Source organism: Sprattus sprattus (assembly GCF_963457725.1).
Source record: "Sprattus sprattus genome assembly, chromosome: 19".
NCBI lineage: Eukaryota > Metazoa > Chordata > Actinopteri > Clupeiformes > Clupeidae > Sprattus > Sprattus sprattus.
Window position 1 is genome coordinate 23,650,061 of NC_137917.1, and position 22,452 is coordinate 23,672,512.

General features: G+C 42.8%; 2 protein-coding genes across 2 annotated transcripts; both read left to right on the forward strand.

The window, feature by feature from the left end:
- Positions 1-2,032: 2,032 nt before the first annotated feature.
- Positions 2,033-5,795, forward strand: LOC308380398 (uncharacterized protein). Its single transcript, XM_080857722.1, has 4 exons — positions 2,033-2,098; positions 3,001-3,384; positions 3,626-3,722; positions 4,244-5,795. The coding sequence occupies exons 2-4, from the start codon at positions 3,183-3,185 to the stop codon at positions 4,365-4,367; spliced, it is 423 nt and encodes a 140-aa protein (XP_080713848.1). The 5' UTR covers positions 2,033-2,098; positions 3,001-3,182; the 3' UTR covers positions 4,368-5,795.
- A 6,056-nt stretch (positions 5,796-11,851) lies between these two features.
- Positions 11,852-14,646, forward strand: LOC308380680 (uncharacterized protein; the record flags this gene model as incomplete). The annotated part of the gene is made up of 5 exons (XM_080858086.1): positions 11,852-11,984; positions 13,462-13,612; positions 13,773-13,902; positions 14,015-14,493; positions 14,640-14,646. 5 exons carry the CDS (start codon positions 11,852-11,854, stop codon positions 14,644-14,646), a joined length of 900 nt encoding a protein of 299 aa, XP_080714212.1.
- Between the last annotated feature and the right edge of the window lie 7,806 nt (positions 14,647-22,452).

Sequence of the window (22,452 nt, forward strand, 5' to 3'; positions counted from 1 at the left end):
TTTAAGGTAAGAGCTAAACCAAAGTAATGCAGTCTCCCTGATACCCACCTGCTGGTCCAGGCGGGTGAGGAGGATGTTGTGATCTACAGTGTCGAAAGCAGCACTAAGGTCAAGTAATATCAAGATGGCATTATCACCAGAATCCAAAGTGAGGAGCAGATCATTAGTTACTTTAAGCAGGGCAGTTTCTGTGCTGTGAAGGGATCTAAAACCTGATTGAAAGGGTTCTAGTATATGGTGGGTGGTCAGAAAGGGAGTCAACTGTGACAAAACAGCTTTCTCTAAAACTTTAGAAAAAAAAGGAAGCTTAGAGATGGGGCGGTAATTTTTAAGGCATTCAGCATCAAGGTTGTGTTTTTTAAGCAAGGGTTGGACAACCGCATGCTTAAAACATGTAGGGACAGTGCCGGATGTGAGGCATGAGTTTAGAATTACCTGAATAGAGGGGCCAACTGCATCAAAAACATCCTTTATGATAGAAGAGGGAATGGCATCATGGGGGGATGCAGTGGGTTTCATGTGCAATACTAAATCCTGCAGTTCAATGAGAGAAATGGCCTGAAATCGGTTAAAAATAGCTGGTGCACCAGAATGATCTGGTGGAGTGGGTGATGGGGAGGGGGTAAACAATGATCTAATGTTCTCTATTTTATCGGTGAAAAACGTAAGAAATTTCTCGCAGGTATCAGTAGATACATCAGCAACTGGGGAGTTAAGAGGGTTGATAAAAGAATTAATAGTGCTAAATAAAATGTTGGGTCTATTAGAGTGTTTGCTTATCAGACCAGAGAGGTGTTTTGATCTGGCTTTTTTTGCTGCTGGCTGGAAGGAAGCTAGTGCAGTTTTAAAAATTTCAAAGGATACAGTGAGGTGATCCTTTTTCCATTTCCTTTCGGCTTTACGGCAGGCCTGTCTAAGAGAGCGACTGGCCTCATCCAACCAACATTGAGATTTTTGCTTGGGGCGGCTATATGTGAGAGGAGCTACAGAGTCAAGTATGGAAGAGCAAGAAGAGTGGAAAAGGCTGACTAAATCATCCGGGCTAGAAGAGGATGATGCCGCTGTTGCAATGGTAGATGCAACAGTTTTACTATGAAAGCCATCAGAAAACTGGGATGCAGTAAGAGAGTTTATGTGGCGAGAGTAACGACCTTGAGTTCTGGCAGTTCGCAATGGATTGGAGAGGGTAACATCAAACAAAATAGGCTTATGGTCAGAGAAAGTGGCATCCTCAATCACAATATTATCTACAGAAAAGCCATAAGATAAAATAAGATCAAGTATGTCCCAAAATATGAGTAGCTTTATCTATATGTAAATAAGATAAAAATAAGTAGAGTATAGAAGAACATTTGGACAATGTGGATACATTTGCTGTTAACTTTCTTGTGGTCTGAAAAATAAAGACAGGTAACACATCTTAACTGTCATTATTTATAACTAATGTCATGGGTGGTAACGCTAATTGCTTTCCACCACAGTCAGGGTGTGCCAATAGGTGGCGCAATGTCCCCCATGGCGTTTGAATCTCATACAGAAGAAGAAGAAATGCTTTGCAGGAAAAGATGTGACGGTTGACTGGGATAGCCATTAAATCACTAAATTCATGTCTATATGGGAACAATTAGGACCTAACTATCTAGCTGAATCCAAGAAAAATAGACTTGTGAAGTGGAATGTTATACGAAAGACGCCATCATGAACACAGAAGGGCATCAAATGTGTCTAATACGAAGTGAAGAGGAAGCTCGTGTTATTGAGATAGCGGTAAGAACAGCTGTACTGAGCGTGGTAGAAGTGATAAATGACATCAACAAAACCCGACTACATGAATATCAAAGGAAAGTTGCAGAAAAGGACAAAGAGAATGCACATCTCAAAGCAGAGGTCAACAAAGCGGTAAAAGAACTGGCGTTTCTGCGTCAGCTTGTGGGTTTTCGAGAACAAGGTGAAGGAAGTGTATGTGCTTTAAGAAACGCAAGCACTGGTACACAGGTGCCAGGAAATAAACGTCTGGTGGAGACTTCGTGTTGTGTTGAAGACGGGACTGTGACTGAAAGCGTGACAACAGTTCAAAGCAGTGTAAAACAGTCTAAAAGTAAGTAACCCATACCTTATTTACATGGCCTATACTTCATTGTATTGATGTATCTATGTCTTAGTACTATGTACAAGTAAAAAATGATATAAACATTGTGGGTACAACGCAAATTCAACAGCATCACAAACTGTTGTATCAAACCCTGTCTAAATGAATTTTATGCTGAATGCTGAATATTATAATCTTCATCAAGCTAAGATTTATTGCTGGATTTGTGAATTAGGCTGCAATAGTTTAAGCTCAGTGTTCCTGATAAACTGGCAACTGAGTGTATATTTTAATACACGTCTAACACACGTACACGGATCAGAGAGAGCCATTAAGTGCAGCTGAAAGGCAAAGACGCTATCGCGCCCGCCGAGATGCAGATCCCAAAAGAAGGGCAGAATACCTTGAATGGGAGAAGAAGAAATGGATGACGGACAGGGAGCTGGGGAAGAAAAGACCCATACATGGGTGCAGCTTGACAGAGCAGAGTTCAATGAGAAGAAGATGGGAATTAGCCAGGGCAAAGTGCAAGGCAGCAAAACTTGCGATTGGCAGCCTTTCAGCACCACCAGTGAGCCCAGAATTTCAACACCCACATCGACAAGAAGCAGGGCTTCCCCTTACTAATTCAAACTATGCATTAATGCATATGTCTGTAACATAATTGACATAATAACCAAACTGTTTAGAAGAATATTATATATTAAATTGCACAGGTTGAGAAGGCACAATGCAATTTCTGGTTTGAAAATCCTCTGATTTTGTGGAATGACGATGACCCATAATCGTTATCCCAACAACCTCATTTAAGAAGCCTTTCAGCTATGAGTACTATGAGTGATTTATGTGTATTTGTTTTGCCCAGACTTATCTTATTCTGAATTGTCTTCTTTCTCTTACCTCCGTTATAGGTCATAGTATTGATATCCAGATCGAATGTTCGAGTGAGGAGACGACTCCAGTCCAAGATGATTCGGCTGCAGGTTCCTCAGGTCAAAATGGACATTTCTGTGCACCATCGGAGTACTCAGAAGACTACACAGACTTTACTGCTGGAGGGACTTTCCCTGTGGTCAAAGAGGAGCCTCCCAATATGGACAGTGCTAACATCAAGGAGATGCCTCCCAATAGGGACAGTGTTTACATCAAGGAGATGCCTCCCAATAGGGACAGTGTTTACATCAAGTTTGAGGTGAAGCAGGAGAACGCGTGCACGGAACAAAACGACAGTTCGTCATCATGTCTTCTGGAGAGAGAGCCCCCAGAGAACTACCATTTCCATCACCATAGAGACGGTGCGTTTGGAACCAGAACCAGCAGTGCGTTTGGAACCAGAACTATACCGTCTCACTACAGTTCTGGACCGTTCGACAGAAGACTGTCCTCTCTCTCTAGCTTTAAAAGTACATCTTTTTTTTTTTTTTTTTTACAGTTGCAAAGGGGAGGGATTATAATTGGTATTCGTTCAGCATGGAAATTGTGACCATTTAAGAAGTGTTTGTTTGTTTGATTGTTTGTTTGTTTGTTTTACTGTAGAGAGGTGTGATGATCGAGAGCGGCAGCGGCGTTACAGGGAGAGGATCCGTGCTGACCCAGAGAAGCAACAAGCTTACCTGGAGAGGGACAGACGCAGGTACTGTCCATTCAACTGTCTGGCCGTATCCACAGCATTGTATTGTCCAGTACTGTACTGTTGTTCTCAGGCATGTTCTAATAATAATAATACATTTTATTTGTATTGCACTTTACATCATACAAATCTCAAAGTGCTACATATACATATAAAACAACAACAATGAACAATAATTAGCAGAAAGCTTTTGAAAGTGTTTAGGCCTTTTTTAAAAACGTCAGTAGACTGTGGGGCCCTGAGATGGTCAGGGAGGGCATTCCACAGCCTGCTATGTTCTATGCAACTCATAATGATGGGACAGTAGGAGAATGCAGATGGCCAATAAAATATTAATAAAATAATAGAACATTATTAAATGTGTATTAATTAATAACAATATTGGTTGCTTTTTTATGTCAAAGCCTTTCCAAAAGTCATTAGCCCCTTTCTGTTCTCATGTCAGTTTAACTATGTACTGAAATGTGATCTGAAGAGTTATAGCTCTGAGGCTGCCATTGATCTAGACCTGTTCCCTCCGTCAGATACCAGCAAAGGAAGAAACTGATCTGTGACCTGCCGGAGCAGATCCAGACGCAGAAGAGAGCAGCGTGGAGAGAGGCGGCCAGGAGGAGTAGAGCCAGGAAGAAATCCCACCCCACCGATTAGCCAGAGCCTCTCTGAATAGCAGTTAGCCAGGAAGAAATCCCACCTCTCCGATTGGCCAGAGCCTCTCTGACTAGCAGCTAGACAGGAAGAAATCCCACCTCTCCGATTGGACAGAGCCTCTCTGACTAGCAGCTAGACAGGAAGAAATCCCACCTCTCTGATTGGACAGAGCCTCTCTGACTAGCAGCTGGACAGGAAGAAATCCCACCTCTCCAAACGGCCAGAGCCTCTCTGACTAGCAGTTAGACAGGAAGAAATCCCACGACCAGAGCCTCTCTGACTAGCAGTTAGCCAGGAAGAAATCCCACCTCTCCGATTGGACAGAGCCTCTCTGACTATCAGTTAGACAGGAAGAAATCCCACATCTCTGATTGGCCAGAGCCTCTCTGGCTAGCAGTTAGACAGGGGGCAAGTGAAGCCAGGATGCATAAAGGACTACTGTCACTCTAGATTTGAATGCACATTGGATTGTATGAGTACTGCACTCTACACACTAATGAATACTGTAAAGACAGGGTGCATTAGAAAGAAATTCCATGGTTTGTCAGTTGAAAGCCCCCTGATGTTCTTTCTTGTAATGACTGTTGATTGACTGATTGCTTGATTGTGACGCTACTCTAACCTTAGGTTCTAATTATTCTGATGAAACAATTATTCCGGGGAGTAGAAGTCTTTCAGTAAGACAGATAACAATTATCCACTGAAAGGAATGAAACTATAACTATTACTCTTACTGCTACTACAGTAAATGGATCCACAGTTCCCAGCGTCGCTTGACTGGTGTCCAGCAGCTACCTTTTCTAGGTACAGTATATTGGACAGTATGAGGACCACACTCTAATCACTACTGTTGGAAGTGAAGGCAGAGTGCAGTCAAGAACAGATCCTCGATTTGTGTCAGTTGAAAGTCCCCTGAACTTGTTTATTGTAATGACTGTTGATATCCTGAATGTGGTGATGCTGTAACTTAAATCTGTTTATGATTTAATTCTTCTGATGAAACAGTTGTTAAGAGAGTAGACAGCTTTCAGTAAGATGGCTTGTTAATAATTACCCACTGAACAGTATATTTACTGTTGCAGTGTGAATGGATTCATAGTTCATTTTTGTATTTTTTTGTCTGGTCTCCAGCAGTTACCTTCCATATAGTCATGTTATTTTCTTTCTTCACGCCATATCTCTTGTATGGTTGTGAGACCTTCGGGTTCATTAAACTGTCGTTGATGATGCATGAAGGTTGCATTTATAAATACAGAACCACTCAGTGTGCATAATGAATTACCTTCCTAATTGATACATTAAAAAAGTTTGATGTTCAATAGTGGTAGTTATGGTAGTCTATATTTGAATAAAAAACAACCACAGACATTAAATTGTATTTCAGATTTGTATTGAAATTTCATTGAAAATTAGTTAATTGCTTAATGAGGCGACCGGCTACGGTGGAGAGGAGGGTGGCAACAGCGGTCGCAGGAATTCTTTTCTGGAACAGCCCTAGAAGTGATGGTGAAACACAATAAACAGCATTTAATGCATTTTCTACCTCTTTGTCTGTAGTATTCTGTAAAGCTGTTCAATGTGCAACCAACCAACAGTCACATCTTACCTTGTCATGAAATGCAAAGTGCTTCCCACAACCGGCCCAGTCCGTGGTACTTGTAGGACACAGGTGTACTGGCTGGGTGTGCAGCCGACAGCAAGGATGGGAGAGGGACAATCTACCAACCCTGCTGCACCTGGTCATTTCTGGGTGTTATTCTGGGGATGTTACAAAGATTGTTCCCTGGAGCAGGCCTTTAAAAAGGGGATAATTACAATGAGTAAGTAAAGTATGTTCAATGTCAATGAGCATCTTCCTAGTGTTTGATCTTTTTATATCATTTCTAAGTTTGTAAATCCACTTAAATACAGATTTGTTTTTATAAAGCTGTAACTTCTTAGATGAACCCACCAGATATGAAATGGAAGGTGAGGCCTGCTCCGTGTACAGCAGGCCTTTTTCATGCTGAATTATAAACCCAGCAGCCCTAGAAGTGATGGTTCAACACAGTAAACAACACTTAATGCATTTTCTACCTCTAAGTTTGTAGTATTCTGTAAAGCTGTTCAATGTACAACCAAATAACAGTCACCTCTTACCTTTTCATGAAATGCAAAGTGCTTCCCACAACCGGCCCAGTCCGTGGTACTTGTAGGACACAGGTGTACTGGCTGGGTGTGTAGCCGACAGCAAGGATGGGAGAGGGACAATCAACCAACCCTGCTGCACCTGTTCATTTCTGGAGGTTATTCTGGGGATGTTTCAAAGATTGTTCCCTGGAGCAGGCCTTTAAAAAGAGGATAATTACAATGATTAACTGTTTGTTTTATGCCCTGAACATCTTCCTAGTGTCTGATCTTTTTATATCATTTAGAAGTTTTCTAAGTAAATCCGCTTAAAAACAGATTTCATTAATAAAAAACGTAAGTTCCCAGATGAACCCACCAGGTATGAGATGTTAGAGGCTGCCTGCTCCGTGTACAGCGGGCCTTTTTCATGCTGAATTATAAACCCAGCAGGGTTATGAGAGCCAGTGAAACACCTCACCTCACCTCACCTCACCTCACCTCAATCAACCAACTCCTCAATTTCTGAGGGGTATTGTTTAGATGTAAGTTGCCCCTGTTTTGTGCTTGTGGACCTAATAGATGTCAGTTCTTGTGGAGATGCAATGTTCTATGGCATTTCTTGTCCAGATGTTCTGAAAAGTATGAAAGAAATGCTGGTCCTCTGGCAACCTCCTTCACTGTTGGTCAATGATTTTGTGGAAAAAGATGTCAGATAGAAAAATGGCATCTTTTAAGGAAATCTGGTTAAAGGAAAAAACGTACTATTAAGTATTTGACTCACTGTTGAGGTATAATTGGCGTACAGTTTCCTCCTCTCTCTCCTTGCTCTAAGCTAACCCTAGTTTGTGTCTTTGAACCAGAGGTGGCGGAGGATATCCTCCAGGACTGGTCGTTCGCTGGGGTTTTTCCTCAAACACCACTGAATAAGATCACGGCATTCTGCACAAGTTACAGGTTTGGACAGGGGGTCACAACGAAGTCTTGTTAATTGTGCATGTCGACTACTTACCTCCTAGGCTTATTTTTGCAGCTCAGCTTTGGGGGAAGTTATCTCTATATATCTAAGGGCAGCTATGACCGTAACTCCAGAGAGCTCTTGTGCTGCCTCACCCCAGGATAGTTCCCTCCTGAACCGCAAAGGTCCAGAGACGATCTCTTCCTCGCTCTCAAATGGCAGGCTGCCAGAGAGAAGGAGGTGGAGCAGCACACCCAGGGACCAAACGGTGGCCGGGCCGCCCTCGTACTTGCCATGCTTCACCCACTCAGGTGGGCTATACTCCTCCGTGCCTGCCAACGAGAGAGCAAGGGGATCAGAGATACAGTATGAGAGACAGAGAATCAGATAATAATCTGCCTGCCAACGAGAGAGGAAGGGGATCAGAGATACAGTATAAGAGACAGAGAATCAGATAATAATCTGCCTGCCAACGAGAGAGCAAAGGGGATCAGAGAAACAGTATAAGAGACAGACAATCAGATAATAATATTCCACTTTCACATATGAATGCAGTTTCTGTCAACCATACCCTCAAAGAATTTGAAGGGGCTCCTGCTCAAAAGGTCCCCGCAGCCAAAGTCGATAAGCTTGACAGACATGTCCTCCGTGTTGACCAAAAGGTTCTCTCGCTTTATGTCACGATGTAAAACGCCACGGTCATGGCAGTGTTTCGCGGCGAGGACCACCTGGCGCATGATATCCCTGGCCTGCTGCTCACTGAGGCGCCCCCCCTGGACCGTCTGGCAGTAGTCGAATAAGTCCATGCAGGGCATGGGGCGCTCCAGGATCAGCACGAAGACGTCGCGCCCCTTGAACCATTCCAGAAGCTTGACGATGTTGGAGCTCTCTGGCAGCTCGGAGACCATGGTCATGAGGCCCACCTCCAGTGGGAGGAGTTCTCCGCTGCGTGGCTTATAAGAAGGAGTCGAGGAAAACAGGAGAATTAGGATCAAACCTTTGAATTGCAACTGGGGTCTGCTGTCGGAATAAGAATCAGAGCTGTTGGGATGTGACTTATAACATGGGCTACCTAATTAATATACCTGGTATTTCATGTCAGAAGGGTACTTGGATGATAAAAGGTTAAACTAAATGAATGCCTTTTGATGATTACTTACCATAAAGATATAATCATCTCCTTTACGTCCTCTGGGTATAATCTTGATGGCAACCTACAGGAAGTAGGAAAAGTTGTTATTTAACTTTTGCTGCAATGTACACCAGATAGTTGAATGATTAATACAGGAACAGAAATGTTAAGAGGGTCTCTCACTTGTGCTCCATCGGACTTTCTGGTCCCTGCATAGACAGAGCCACACCCTCCTTTGCCAAGCAGCTCTCCAATTGTGTAGCGGGACCCAACGGTACCTGCAAAAAATGTTACAGAGCTGTGAGTCAAGGTGAGAGTCTAAGAGATCAGGGTATGCTAGGTTATGTTCTGTTTGCAGGCATTTTCATTGCTATCTTTTCTATCTATGGTTCATCTGCAATTTCACATGAAGTTTGCTAACCTTGATGTTGGATTGGGTCAGTGGTCTTCCTCGACCCTTTTCCAGTCCTAGGCACGGCACGTCTCTTTTTCGCCACCGATGGGTTTGCCGCGCTGAGGTTCTCACTGGATCCCTCCGGGACAGAGGAATCCATCTTCCTCTTCTGCGTGGCTCGAGTCGTGCAGATCTTGCTGGCCTCTGCCTTGCCCGCTCCCTTCACCTGGCATGACGTTGGCAGTCGCGCTGGCCATGGCTGTGATTCAGACACCTGAGTGGCCTTATGCAGCTGACCCTTGGTGACCGTCCTCGTGCCCATGACGGAGGAAGATGGGCCCTCCAGAGGGTCGTCCGTGTCTCCAGCTCTTGGGCACCTGGAGACTTTGCTGTGCCCACTCAGCTTGGATGGACGCTCACACTCACCCACACCTGGGGCCATGCTGCCCTCCTTTGTGGAGCTCGAGGGCTGCCTTAGGGGCGTCACATCCTTCCCCACGTCACGGTAGTCCCTCTTTCGTTTGTTTTTGACTGCAGCTGGTGGAGGGACGGTGCCCTGGGTCTGCCCCGGGCTGCAGTCTCTCTCCTGGCTGTTTGGTCCATGCTGAGCAGTCTTAGAGGAGGAGGGTTCAGCAGTGGGATCCTTGGGGATGCCTGAGCTGGAAGGAGGAACATTCCTCCTGTTGTTCTTAGCAACCCGGCGCCGCCTTCTCACCTGTCTCTTAGCTAAAATAAACAGTATGACTGAGAACTGGACTTTTCAAAGGTTTTTGTTGTCCGTCTGTTGTAGTTTTAAATATTTCCCGCATTAGAGCTGTGATTTAATATACAATAATCATGGAATGAAGGACTTTTAAATTACTTTAAAATGACTTTACTTTCAACATACATGTATTAACATTACATATTCACATAAACAACTACATATGAAGGAAGATCTATTTCAAAATGGGCTATTAACGTTTTATCTTATTTCATACCTTGATTTTGGTCACAAATAAAATATACAAGATATGACGTTTAAGCATACCTGGTGATGCCTGTTTAGGCTCCAATGGTTGTCTAAACGGCATTATTAATCGTACAGATGTAATGCCAAATTAACCTGAATTGTACTCTGTCCCTTTTCAAATCAACCGTATGCCCTGAAAAGTTGTAAATGATCGATATTTATCTCAGGGTTATGACATCTGACGTAATTTGGTACGAATGTGTGACGTCATAATGGTGAGGTACACAGCAAACACAGAGCCTAATTTTCTATTGCTATGGTAACTCCAGTCGCAGGCAACATTGTGTTTTTAATGCAATGACCTTCGATTAGAATGCTCAGGATCAATTTGAAGTTTCCATCTGAAGACCCCTGATATGTTACTACTTCTTTCTATGGCTACCTACGCAGACCTAACTATAAATAAAGACCCAACTTTACACGGATCATTCTTTCCAAACAAACACACACATACAGCTAACTAGTAGTTTGAACTTTTGGCCTTTATACACATCGTCGTACACATTGTGGGTGAATGAATAACGGCCCTAGTGCAGCCTATAAGCATATTAATGTATTTCTTGAGCCAGTTGCTATCTTACATTATAACACGGGTAGATGGAATTATAACACGGGTAGATGGAATCCACCATTCTGAGAGTTAGTTCCGGGGTGTGCTATATTCTACGGTATAGTAACTGTACGACCTGTTTTCATCTACCTGAGCGTTCCATATCAGTACGCACTCAAAAGGAAATATCTATCCAAGATGGCGGCGTGTTGTGGCTAATGTAGTGGGGAGTGTTTCATGTGAATTAAGCTATCTACACGACTTTTTATATGTCTAAATTGACTCGGTTAGTTGTTTCTGTGCTACGCGAATGTTGCAGAGTATTGAAAGTCTTTACTGAAAGTCTCGAATATTATTTGTAGTTGACTTTTAGCGCTTAGACCAAAAACCCATTTGAAACACACGTAGCTTTTGTGCTAGGTCTAACAGACGTTAAATTCCCAATGCTATTTGTCTGTCGCATAGCAACAGCCACACAAAGGGGGACTATTTTCTCTTGGCTACTGAAATGCGATACACAACGTTTGGTGTCTACAACTTTTTTTGTCCTGAAAGGCAGCTTACTGTTTACTTTAATTGTACTTAATATTTTGGAGTCGCTGGCAACCGTGTTATAAAAGCAATAAGGTACTCGAGTCAGTACGGTATCGTCAATAATGTACTTGTTCGAGGGTTTGCCGGCCCTCCGCTGCGCGTCGGGCCTAACAACTCCCTCGAACAAGTACATTATTGACGATACCGTACTGCCTCTCGAACCTTATTGCTTAACTATAGCCCCTTATACATGCGTCAATGTAAAGCGGTTACATTGCGCCTACCACGATAGAAACTCGCGAGCGTGTTACAATTGCCTCATGTATAAGGCCGTGGCTACACCAGACGCGGAAATTTTGCTTTGCGGACGCGGTGTGAACGCAGCAGAATTCGAAACCGTTGAAAGCAATGAGAGTGGCTACACCAGACGCTGAAACTGAATGTACCGCGCCGACATTTCCGTGCGGAAAATTAAGAAATAGACTGGTTTCTATTTTTATTATTTTCCGCGAGGTTTGCGTGGGCCTTTTATCATAGAGTATGGTAATAAATCAATGAAATGTAATGAAAACCATTATATATTTTGCTGTGAATAATGAGGGAATCAATAAATCTGATTATTTCCCAAACCCTCGAGAGCTGTTACTATGGGGATTTAACGTTTTTAACGGTTAAAACATTACTTTTCTGTTTGAAGACGAGTTTATAAGATAGACAGTATAGATAAGTTTATAGATAGCAAGTATAGATAGATAGTATATAGATAGCAAGTAGGCCTAGTTAGTTTATAGTTCAAGAATGGATGATTATTTATTAATTCATGAAGTTGAAAAACGAGTCCAGATTTACGACCACAGTGATCCGAAATATAAGGATAAACGTCAAAGAGATGCCGGATGGAGAGCTGTTTCGGAGGCAGTTGGCATAACTGGTGAGTAACTTCTATACTATACTTCTATACTATAAGCAGCTATTGAACTGGACCATAGTAATAATAATAATTATTCATAATAGTGGACGTTCCTCAAAATCATTATGTGTAGGCTACAGCATTACTTTAAAATTGTGTTACTTAGTCTATAGGGCTTATCCTGAGAATGTATTTTTAAGTGGAAACAGATTAAAATGAATCATGGTGTCAACAAGAACGTTTTAATCAACATACATTTGGAACCAAAAATGTCTAATGAGAGACAGGGAAACAGACAGAGCGAGAGAGAGAGACAGGGAAACAGACAGAGAAAGAGAGGGGGGGGGGGGGGGGGGGGGAAGACAGACAGACAGAGAGAGAGGACAGACAGAGAGAGAGAGTGATTGATAATCAATATATATTTACAAAAAGATATATATATACAATGATCATCATTTTATCCAAACCTATTAAACTACATTATTTACAAAATGATTTACACATTAGGTGCACTATTTAAAGCTCCTTCTGGGGAGTCAAAGAAATTACAGAGGAACTCCCGAGTCTGAAGGGCTTCCCTGGGTCCTCTGTTACCCCCCATGTGTCTGACACTTTGCAGACCATGTTCTCCATCCCTTTGACCCTCTACCTCTATATCTCTGTTCTTAGGCTTGATCAGATAATTGTGTAGCACACATGCTGCCATGACTACCATGTCTACATGACACGGCAGCATGGATATTCTTGACAAAAAAACCCTCCATCTGGCCGCAAGAATGCCAAAGGCACACTCCACTGTCATGCGAGCTCTTGACAGCCTGTAGTTGAAGTGACTTTTATTCCTTGAAAGGTTGCTGCCAGGGTAGGGTCGCATCAGGTACCGCTTCAAGGGAAACGCAGCATCCCCTACCATCATGTATGGCACGTCACCTTGCTGACCATAACCAGGCAGGGGGGTGTCTTCTGGCACATTCAAAGTCTTATCACTCATTCCCCTCCCCAGTGGTGAATGAGCAAACACCCCACCATCACTTGCACGGCCATAATCGCCAACTTGTATTATTATAAATTTTGAGTCCGCATCCACTAGGGCTAACAAGATTATTGAAAATGTTTTTTTATAATTAAAAAACTGGCTGCATGATTTTTTGGGTGCTTGAATATTAATGTGCTTCCCGTCGATGGCCCCAATGCAATTTGGAAACTGCCATCTTCTCCAAAAGCGCTCTGCTATAGCTGTCCATGATTCCTCCGTTGGTTTCGGCATTTGGGTCTCCATCATGTGATTGACAACTGCCCTACAGGTCATGTGAACGGAGTCTGCCACTGTTTTTCTGCCCAGCCTGTAGGCAAGAGCCAGACTCCTGAAAGACTCTCCGGTGGCAAGGAATCTGTAGGAAAATATATAATTTGTTAACTGGTGTACAACATACATGAGTTATTGCTACTTTAAAGAAAAAAATATGTTATTCAATTATCTGGCAATTTATGTCAACAGTTGTGAAGTGTCAAGGTCGCTGGAAGGACCTAAGGGACCAATTTTCTAAAAAAACGTTACAACCACGGAGTGGATCGGCAGCAGGACCCCAAAAGGAGTGGAAATACACCCAAGCCCTGTCTTTCCTTATTCCCCACCTTCAACCCAGGAGGTACAGTGCAAACACTGAAAGGCAGTGATGGCTCACTGATACCCAGCACAGTATTTTACATATAGCACAAGTTCTAAAAGAACTGATGATTTTCTCATTTTAAGAATCAGCATACATTTACCTAGACTATAAATCATTGTGCATGTCATTTATGCTTTAGTTCTAAAAGCAACCTGGACCAAGTTGAAGATTGGGAGGCATTGGACCTGAGCCATGAAGAGGATGTGCGGGAGGAGAATGACCATCAACCACCAGATCAGCATTCTCAACCTGGTTCTTCAACCAACAGGGTAGGGCTGTGCAATTTTTTTCCTAACCCTAATAAATATTTGTGTTAAATAATTGTAATTTCAATGTTGATTCAAATAATTGTGATTATCATTCTTTTCCCTAATCAAACAGCCCTACAGAAGACCTGCTGCGCGAAAGAGGGCCTCAGCACCTTTGGAGTCTTTGGAGGATAGGCTGCTGGCTATGGTCCAGGAGCCTCCACACCATATGCACCATCGTGTGCCACAGGAGGAGGATGAGATGTTTCATTTTGCCCTCAGTCTGGTGCCCTTGCTGAACAAATTAAGTGGCTGGGGTAAGCTGAGGGCAAAGATTGCTCTTTTAGAAGGGCTCCAGGGTGTCCATGATCTGGACCAAGGGCACCAGCAGGCACAGATGCAGAGCCCTGGTCTAATTAGGCCATGGGATCAGACATCCCAGCCATCCCACCAGAGCCACCAGCCATCCCACCAGAGCCACCAGCCATCCTACCAGAGCCACCAGCCATCCAACCAGAGCCACCAGCCATCCAACCAGAGCCACCAGCCATCCAACCAGAGCCGCCAACCCCAACTTTTATATGCACCACCCTCACATGCACAGGCACAGAGGTACAGACCAAGTGAGGAGACTTGGGGGGAATGTGGTGAGAGTACTGTGCCCTCACCCATTCCTCACTACACAGACTTATAGTCTATATCAATAAAATTGTCTATTTAAATCAATATTTCCTTTGTGTTTCTCTGTAACTTGTCAGCACCTAAGCCCATGCAGTTTGTCTGAAATTGATGGAGTAAGTAAAGGTGGTGCAATGCCCCACTGGGCCTTGAGCCTCCAAATAGAGGCCCATTGAGGACCACCCTGCTCTCTCCCCAAAACCATAATAATCATGGCAAAAGCTTGTGTGTTGGCCTACCTCAGTGTAACCACAAGTCTTTGCTTGGGTTCGACTGCCAGTCTGTAATTTGTGTCCTGTCGCTGGAGATCTGCACCAATCACTGACAGGATGTGGTCCATCTGCGTTGGTGTCATACGAAAGTACGATCGATGGGTTGCAGCGTTTATACGCAACTCCTCCGCCAGGTTGTAAAATACCCCTTGCTGTCGCCTGCGCTGGTTGATTGCAGTCACCCAGGTCCGTTTCCTCTTTTTGATCCTTTGGAGGATAACAAGTAAGGCAAGTGCCTTCCTCCTATTCACTGTAGGCACTGTAAAACAACCCTCTTGAGGTTAGATTGCACATCTGTCATCTATGCTAGACTATCTGCGACTAGCCTGCTGTCTGTCATTAACGAATTAATCAGTTAGTATCACACAAACATAAACAACTCTATAGAGGTTAGATTATTCACAGCTTTTCATCTATGCTAATATGTCTGCAACTAGCCTGTCTGCAATACCGAAGTTTTACATAACTTGCTATATATCAAACCTACTTAGTCAGACTAATATTATATTGATCTTTGACGTGGAAGCTGGTTACCCTAGCTATTTCATTTGCAACTAGTTCGTTTGTATCAAATTAGTTAGTTGGTCACTCACTTACCAACGTAACTTTGTATCAATGGTTTATGGTTTATGTCCGTTGATGGTTGCTTGGTAACTATGTCTAGCTCAAATGTAACGTTATACGAATCTAGTTTGATTTACGGGTTGCTGTAGACTTAATACTTACCCATGTTACTCTGATCCAGATGAACTGGTGCCGATGAACTGTGGTTTATAAAATATATAAACACAGAGATCAAAAACGATAAAGGAGCCATTTTTAACGCGTCCAGTGTAGCCGGTTAATTTAAAATTTCCGCTTGGTGAACGTTCTATTTCCGCACGGCAGAATTTCCGCGTCTGGTGTAGCCGTAGCGTAAGGGGTCTAGATGTAAACCGTTAGTTTTTCCGCCGATCGTCTGAGCCTTTCGAGAGAGGTGGTTTACCACGTTAATTCGTCTTACAAAAGGGCGTGTCAAATCAGGCCGATGTGTCATGGGGGAGGCCGTGCGTGACTGGGGGGAGACGGTGACAGGAGGCTAGAAAGTTCACTCCATCATCTCTTTGAAATTCCTTATTCCATGAGTGGTAGGCTACAATGACTGGCTGTTTTAAAATATAACTAATAGCCTAACGAAACAAAATAACCCAGGAAGTTTCATCTTCGACGTTAAGGCTTCTTCCAATACTGACAGCTGACTCATAGCTTGCAGGTTTGCGGGAGACGCGACATTTGAGGGATGTCACTTAATTTAAACCTTTTTTGCTTCCGTTAGTGTGTGTGTGTGTGTGTGTGTGTGTGTGATAGAGACAGAGAGGACTCAGAATAGCATCTACAGTGTCAGGATTCAGGCGCTCTCGCCTGGCTTCTATAACGCGCCCTGCTGCACTGAAGGAGCGCTCACTCGCAGCACCTGTTGCTGGAACGCATATAATTCGTTTTGCAAGGTGCTGTAGTCGTGGGAACGACTGGCCTGGTTTCTCCCAAAAGGAAAGTAGATTTTCCTCTGCTGATCCCGCGTCTGTATGGAAGTTTGTAGAGAGATTGCCGGGGAGTAAAATGCTCCCTTTCCGTTACGTCTGCTGCTGGCTAGTAATACAGACAGCCGGAAAGGTTAATAAACGGAATGAAATAGCTACACATTACACACGCTATGTTTTAATAAAAGCCACGTTACTCACATACTGGTTAACACTGTTTGTTACAGCACATAAATGTTTGTCGCTACATCCAAACTGCGTCACCGTTGTCCCTCCCTGTGCTCCAGCCGCACCATTTTGCTTGCAATGTGAATCATTTAATTGAAATATGCTTATTGGCATTTGTTGCACCTTAATCATTTTCTACAAACATGATATGCTATGTATGGTGTAGTAGACTGAGACTCTATTCACTACTGCACAAAAACTAGACACGTTTGAAAAACTAGACGTTTGCAATGAAGTAGGTTAACTTTCGCCAATATCTCCGTAAGGGAGATGGGTTATGTGCTCAAATTTCCTGGGATCAAAGAAGACGTTAGTATTCATGTGCAAACTAAAAATCACGTCTCAGGATTGCTGCGCATGCAAGTTATTTCGGGTGTCTCAACTGTAACTAATACCACTGTCATATAATTATGAGTCCAGTAAAAGACGGAGCAAACACAGTTTTCTACCGTTGTTGAAACACATCCACGCGTAGACTCGTTTTCTTTCCATCCGAGAGTGGTTATTCAAAGAAAATATTAAGCACTATATGCTGATAGAAAGAAGGGAACTTTAAGCCACTACACTGCCTGTGCCCGATGCGGATCCACGTTGATGTTGTTAGTAAACAAACCAGGTGGGAGCACATCTCCGTGGTCTTTGCGCATGCCCGAGGCAATGTAACCGCTTTACATTTTGCACATGTATACAGGTAACGACAAGAGCCGTTTCCCTTGAAAATCTTCACACCTACACGCGAATACGATACGATAAACTGATCTGATCTCAGTGGCACATGTATAAGGCCCTTATGACGGCAGACGGCCTGTTTTCCACGGATACATTTGGTGATGTTCTTTCCCTGGTTAAATATATATATGCTCTTTAATCGAGGATGGATATAGCTTTTCACGAATACTTAAATACACATTCTCATGCTCATGCTTTTGTACGGTCCTTTGACAAACCTCATACGGTAATCAGCTCATGCGAGAGCCATGTAGACAGCTTTCCCGCAAGTATGCATTGTCGTCACATCTACGGGGTTAAATTGTGGGTTTGCTGGACTGTCGTGCAGCACCAGCTGCAACTTTCTTCACACACTCCAGGACATCTCCGTGCGCTCTCAGTGGTGCTGAACTCTGTTCAGTTATTTCCGTCATAGGTCTCTCATCGATTACAGTAAGCGCTGTGTGTGCATACAAAAATGTACGGAATAGCTAATCGGGGAGCTAATTTGGCCTCAGGTGGCTAGCGTGTTTTTGTGCTATGCTGTAATTAGCTTCACATTTTTTTTTTGAGTCTGAAAAACGTCACTGAGGTCTGGATCTCACAGCTGGCTACGGCCGTGTGACAATCGTGGTTATTTCATTTTTCAGAGTAAAGTCAAACTTGTCTAATTTCCCATTGACTGTGTGACTACGGATATTGCCATTTCTTCGGTTTAAAATGTAGTTTTTCTCTTTTCCACAACTGGAAATCGGAATATTGCAATATAAAAATTCAGCCCTGTATTTGGCATTTTTAAAAGATATCACATCCACACTAGACTAGAAAAAACATAAATTGCATCTCAAGGATTGTGACACTTTTCACTGAGTTTTACTAACTTCTGTCCTCACTCCAGAAAGAGCTGCAGGAAGGGCTCATTTAGGCATTCTCTCAACCTTAACCCATCACAGGATTCTCATATGGAACATGTGGGAAAATTAGTTTGAAATATTCCAACTTCCAGGCCAACATATTTTATGAATCATCAACAGTTTAGGCAGGTGAATTGCACATTCACAAAGGTTACAGAGCTGAGAGAATTCATTGTTAAGGCTACCATCACTACTGACAAGACCTTTTTGCCTTAAGAAACTGAAATTGTGTTGCTTGTGTAGCGGGTTTACTCTCTCATGCGTTGTGTTAACAGACAGCGTCGAATCTCGTTGGCTACCACAGCCGTGTATTCTGATTGATAGAACCAGCATGTCGCACAGTCAGTCAGTAGATACAGTAGCTCCAGTTAGCACACACGTAAAAGGCTTACTGCAGACTGGTATTATACAACACATACAAAATACACAAAATCACGAAAGTTAATAACTGTACCTGATGGATAGAACAAGCGTGTCTCACAGTCAGTCAGTAGATACATACAGTAGCTCCAGTTAGCACACTATGAAACCAAAAATGAAGCATACAAGTTTGAGCTACTACAACTACACCAGCAAGCTAGCACAACGTGGTGAGCTATCACTTTGAAGCTAAAACTAAAGAAACAAAACAAAATGGTCTCTAATATAAAATGAGACACCTCCCGTTTGGATTTAAATGCATTCATACAAAATTATAACAGTTACAATCACAAATATTAAAACACATTTATTTAGCTATAGTGGAATTCAGTATGCTACTTACCATGTAACAGGCTACTGCAGACTGGTAATAGTTGGCAAGAACGTGCCCCCCAAGTCTGCATAATTGCACCAATAGATGGCGCTCATGCTACACGAAAAAGCCTGTCTCGCTAGCCAAATGAAAAGTTATCTCTTAAAGGCACCTAGTGCAACATTAGGGCATCAACATGGAAATATTCTGCATAAGACAATCTTTATGATATTGACATTTACTTCACCATATTAGCACATTTGCATCATTATTTGATACTTAGGGCGTTAAAAAGAGCGCTAAAACTAGCCGCAAGAGCGTAGCCGGCAATAAATAATTTAATGGCAAGTGGAATTATAAACTCCGCTACACTTGCAGTTTGGGCTTTTGCCATGCGTAAGGTGGTCTTTGACTGTGTATGAAGTTGAAAAAGGGCAAAAAGGCAGCTAGAAAATGGCTAGCGCAGTGATTGAGATCCTCATTTCACCATACAGCACAAGGTCAAAGACGAGTTTCAAGAATACAGGTGACAGTTGACTGGTAAATACCACAGGAATGGAGACCTCAGTCAGGCAAAACAAGAAAAATCAGGAAGAAGGTGTATAGATTTGATGGTTCACATCAAGGGAGAGAGAGCATGGCTTCACATAAAGATCCATCAGCTTCTCTGACTGGAACAATGACAGACTCAGTTTTAGTGTCCTAGGTCTGACAGGAGAGGGGAGTTTTAATCACAGTGCTTGGATCAAGTGAGCGACCCTGAGTCCAGACTCGGGAGACCCTATATGTCCTTCGACTCATAACCACAACACTTCAATCCTAATCACTGACAAACAGAGGCACACAGATAGAAATGGCACTCAGGAACACACAGATATCGGCTTAACCCAACTTTTAATGCTAAGGAACAGAAAGACATTGAGTAGAATAATAAGACATTAACATATATAAAAAAATGTAACTTTAGTTCTGATTGGAATCTCTCTAAAAATAAAAAAAAATAAAAATATCCACAGATCAGATATAGACTCAAACATACTCACACTGACACACATGACTGGAATGTGCCAATTTTAACTTGAGGAGTCATTGTGTGATTTGTGATCAAGATTGTATTATTGATACAAGATGAAATAGTAATGTAAATTTAGTTAAGATCACTCTTATAGAAAGTGGAATGACATAAAACCCCTTAAAGGATCAGTCCTTGATTATATAATAAACAAAATAGCCATACAATATTCCAACCAATCAACAATGTTACTTCAGGGGCAGGTGTATTTGATTGGCTATTAACAAACATGCTCGAAAAATAGTATGTAAACTTTCTTATGAACATGGTTTGCACTGTGGTACTGTAACTTTCAACCTGTTGGGTTTTTATTGTTCTGATGGAACTGCTCTTTTGAAGAGTAGAGGTCTTTCAGCAAGACACATTAAGTTCAAATAAGTATCCATTGAACAGTCTGAGATTAATACTTTTGTCTGGTCTCCAGCGGTTACCTTCCATATAGTCATTATCTTTTCTTTCGTCATGCAATATTTCTTGTATGGTTGTTACACCTCTGTGTTTAGTTGTCAAACAGTTGTTTATAATGCATGAAGGTTGCATTTTATACAGACCCACACAGTGTGCATAATGAATGGCCTTTCTAATTGATACACCAAAAAGAAGTAATGGTAGTCAATATTAAAACATTTTCTTAAACAAAAACAAAAACAACCACAGACATTAAATTGTGTGCAACAGATTTTTATTGAAATGAAAATGATTGATTTCCATGTGGCGACCGGCTACGGTGGAGAGGTGGATGCCAACAACGGTTGCAGGAATGCTTTTCTGGAACAGCCCTTGAAGTAATGCTTCAACACAATAAACAGCATTTAATGCATTTTCTACCTCTTAGTTTGCAGTATTCTGTAAAGCTGTTCAATGTACAACCAAACAACAGTCACCTCTTACCTTGTCATGAAATGCAAAGTGCTTCCCACAACCGGCCCAGTCCGTGGTACTTGTAGGACACAGGTGTACTGGCTGGGTGTGCAGCCGACAGCAAGGATGGGAGAGGGACAATCAACCAACCCTGCTGCACCTGGTCATTTCTGGGTGTTATTCTGGGGATGTTACAAAGATTGTTCCCTGGAGCAGGCCTTTAAGAAGGGGATAACTACAATGAGTAAGTCAAGTATGTTCGATGTCCTGAGCATCTTCCTAGTGTTTGATCTTTTTACATCATTTCGAAGTTTTCTAAGTAAATCCGCTTAAAAACAGATTTCATTTAAAAAAAAAAAACGTAAGTTCCCAGATGAACCCACCAGGTGTGAGATGTTAGAGGCTGCCTGCTCCGTGTACAGGGGGCCTTTTTCATGCTGAATTATAATCACCTCACCTCACCTCACCTCACCTCACTTCACCTCACCTCAATCAACCAACTCCTCAATTTCTGAGGGGTATTGTTTAGATGTAAGTTGCCCCTGTTTTGTGCTTGTGGACCTAATAGATGTCAGTTCTTGTGGAGATGAAATGTTCTGTGGCATTTCTTGTCCAGATGTTCTGAGAAGTATGAAAGAAATGCTGGTCCTCTGGCAACCTCCTTTACTGTTGGTCAATGATTTTGTGGAAAAAGATGTCAGATAGAAAAAAAATGGCATCTTTTTTACCCACATCTGGTTAAAGGAAAAAATGTATTATTAAGTATTTGACTCACTGTTGAGGTATAATTGGCGTACAGTTTCCTCCTCTCTCTCCTTGCTCTAAGCTAACCCTAGTTTGTGTCTTTGAACCAGAGGTGGCGGAGGATATCCTCCAGGACTGGTCGTTCGCTGGGGTTTGTCCTCAAACACCACTGAATAAGATCACGGCATTCTGCACAAGTTACAGGTTTGGACAGGGGGTCACAACAAAGTCATGTTAATTGTGCATGTCGACTACTTTTCTCCTAGGCTTATTTTTACAGCTCAGCTTTGGGGGAAGTTCTCTCTATAAATCTAAGGGCAGCTATGACCGTAACTCCAGAGAGCTCTTGTGCTGCCTCACCCCAGGATAGTTCCCTCCTGAACCGCAAAGGTCCAGAGACGACCTCTTCCTCGCTCTCAAATGGCAGGCTGCCAGAGAGAAGGAGATGGAGCAGCACACCCAGGGACCAAACGGTGGCCGGGCCGCCCTCGTACTTGCCATGCTTCACCCACTCAGGTGGGCTATACTCCTCCGTGCCTGCCAACGAGAGAGCAAGGGGATCAGAGATACAGTATGAGAGACAGAGAATCAGATAGGCAATAAAACTCAACTTTCACATATGAATGCAGTTCCTATCAACCATACCCTCAAAGAATTTGAAGGGGCTTCTGCTCAAAAGGTCCCCGCAGCCAAAGTCGATAAGCTTGACAGACATGTCCTCCGTGTTGACCAAAAGGTTCTCTCGCTTTATGTCACGATGTAAAACGCCACGGTCACGGCAGTGTTTGGCGGCGTGGACCACCTGGAGCATGATATCCCTGGCCTGCTGCTCACTGAGGCG

Excerpts from the sequence above, each read along its gene's own strand:
- LOC308380398 (XM_080857722.1), top strand. The coding sequence starts at position 3,183 with ATGGACAGTGCTAACATCAAGGAGATGCCTCCCAATAGGGACAGTGTT. Across the intron at positions 3,385-3,625 it reads TTTCCATCACCATAGAGACG|AGAGGTGTGATGATCGAGAG; the intron begins GTGCGTTTGGAA and ends GTTTTACTGTAG. Across the intron at positions 3,723-4,243 it reads CTGGAGAGGGACAGACGCAG|ATACCAGCAAAGGAAGAAAC; the intron begins GTACTGTCCATT and ends TCCCTCCGTCAG.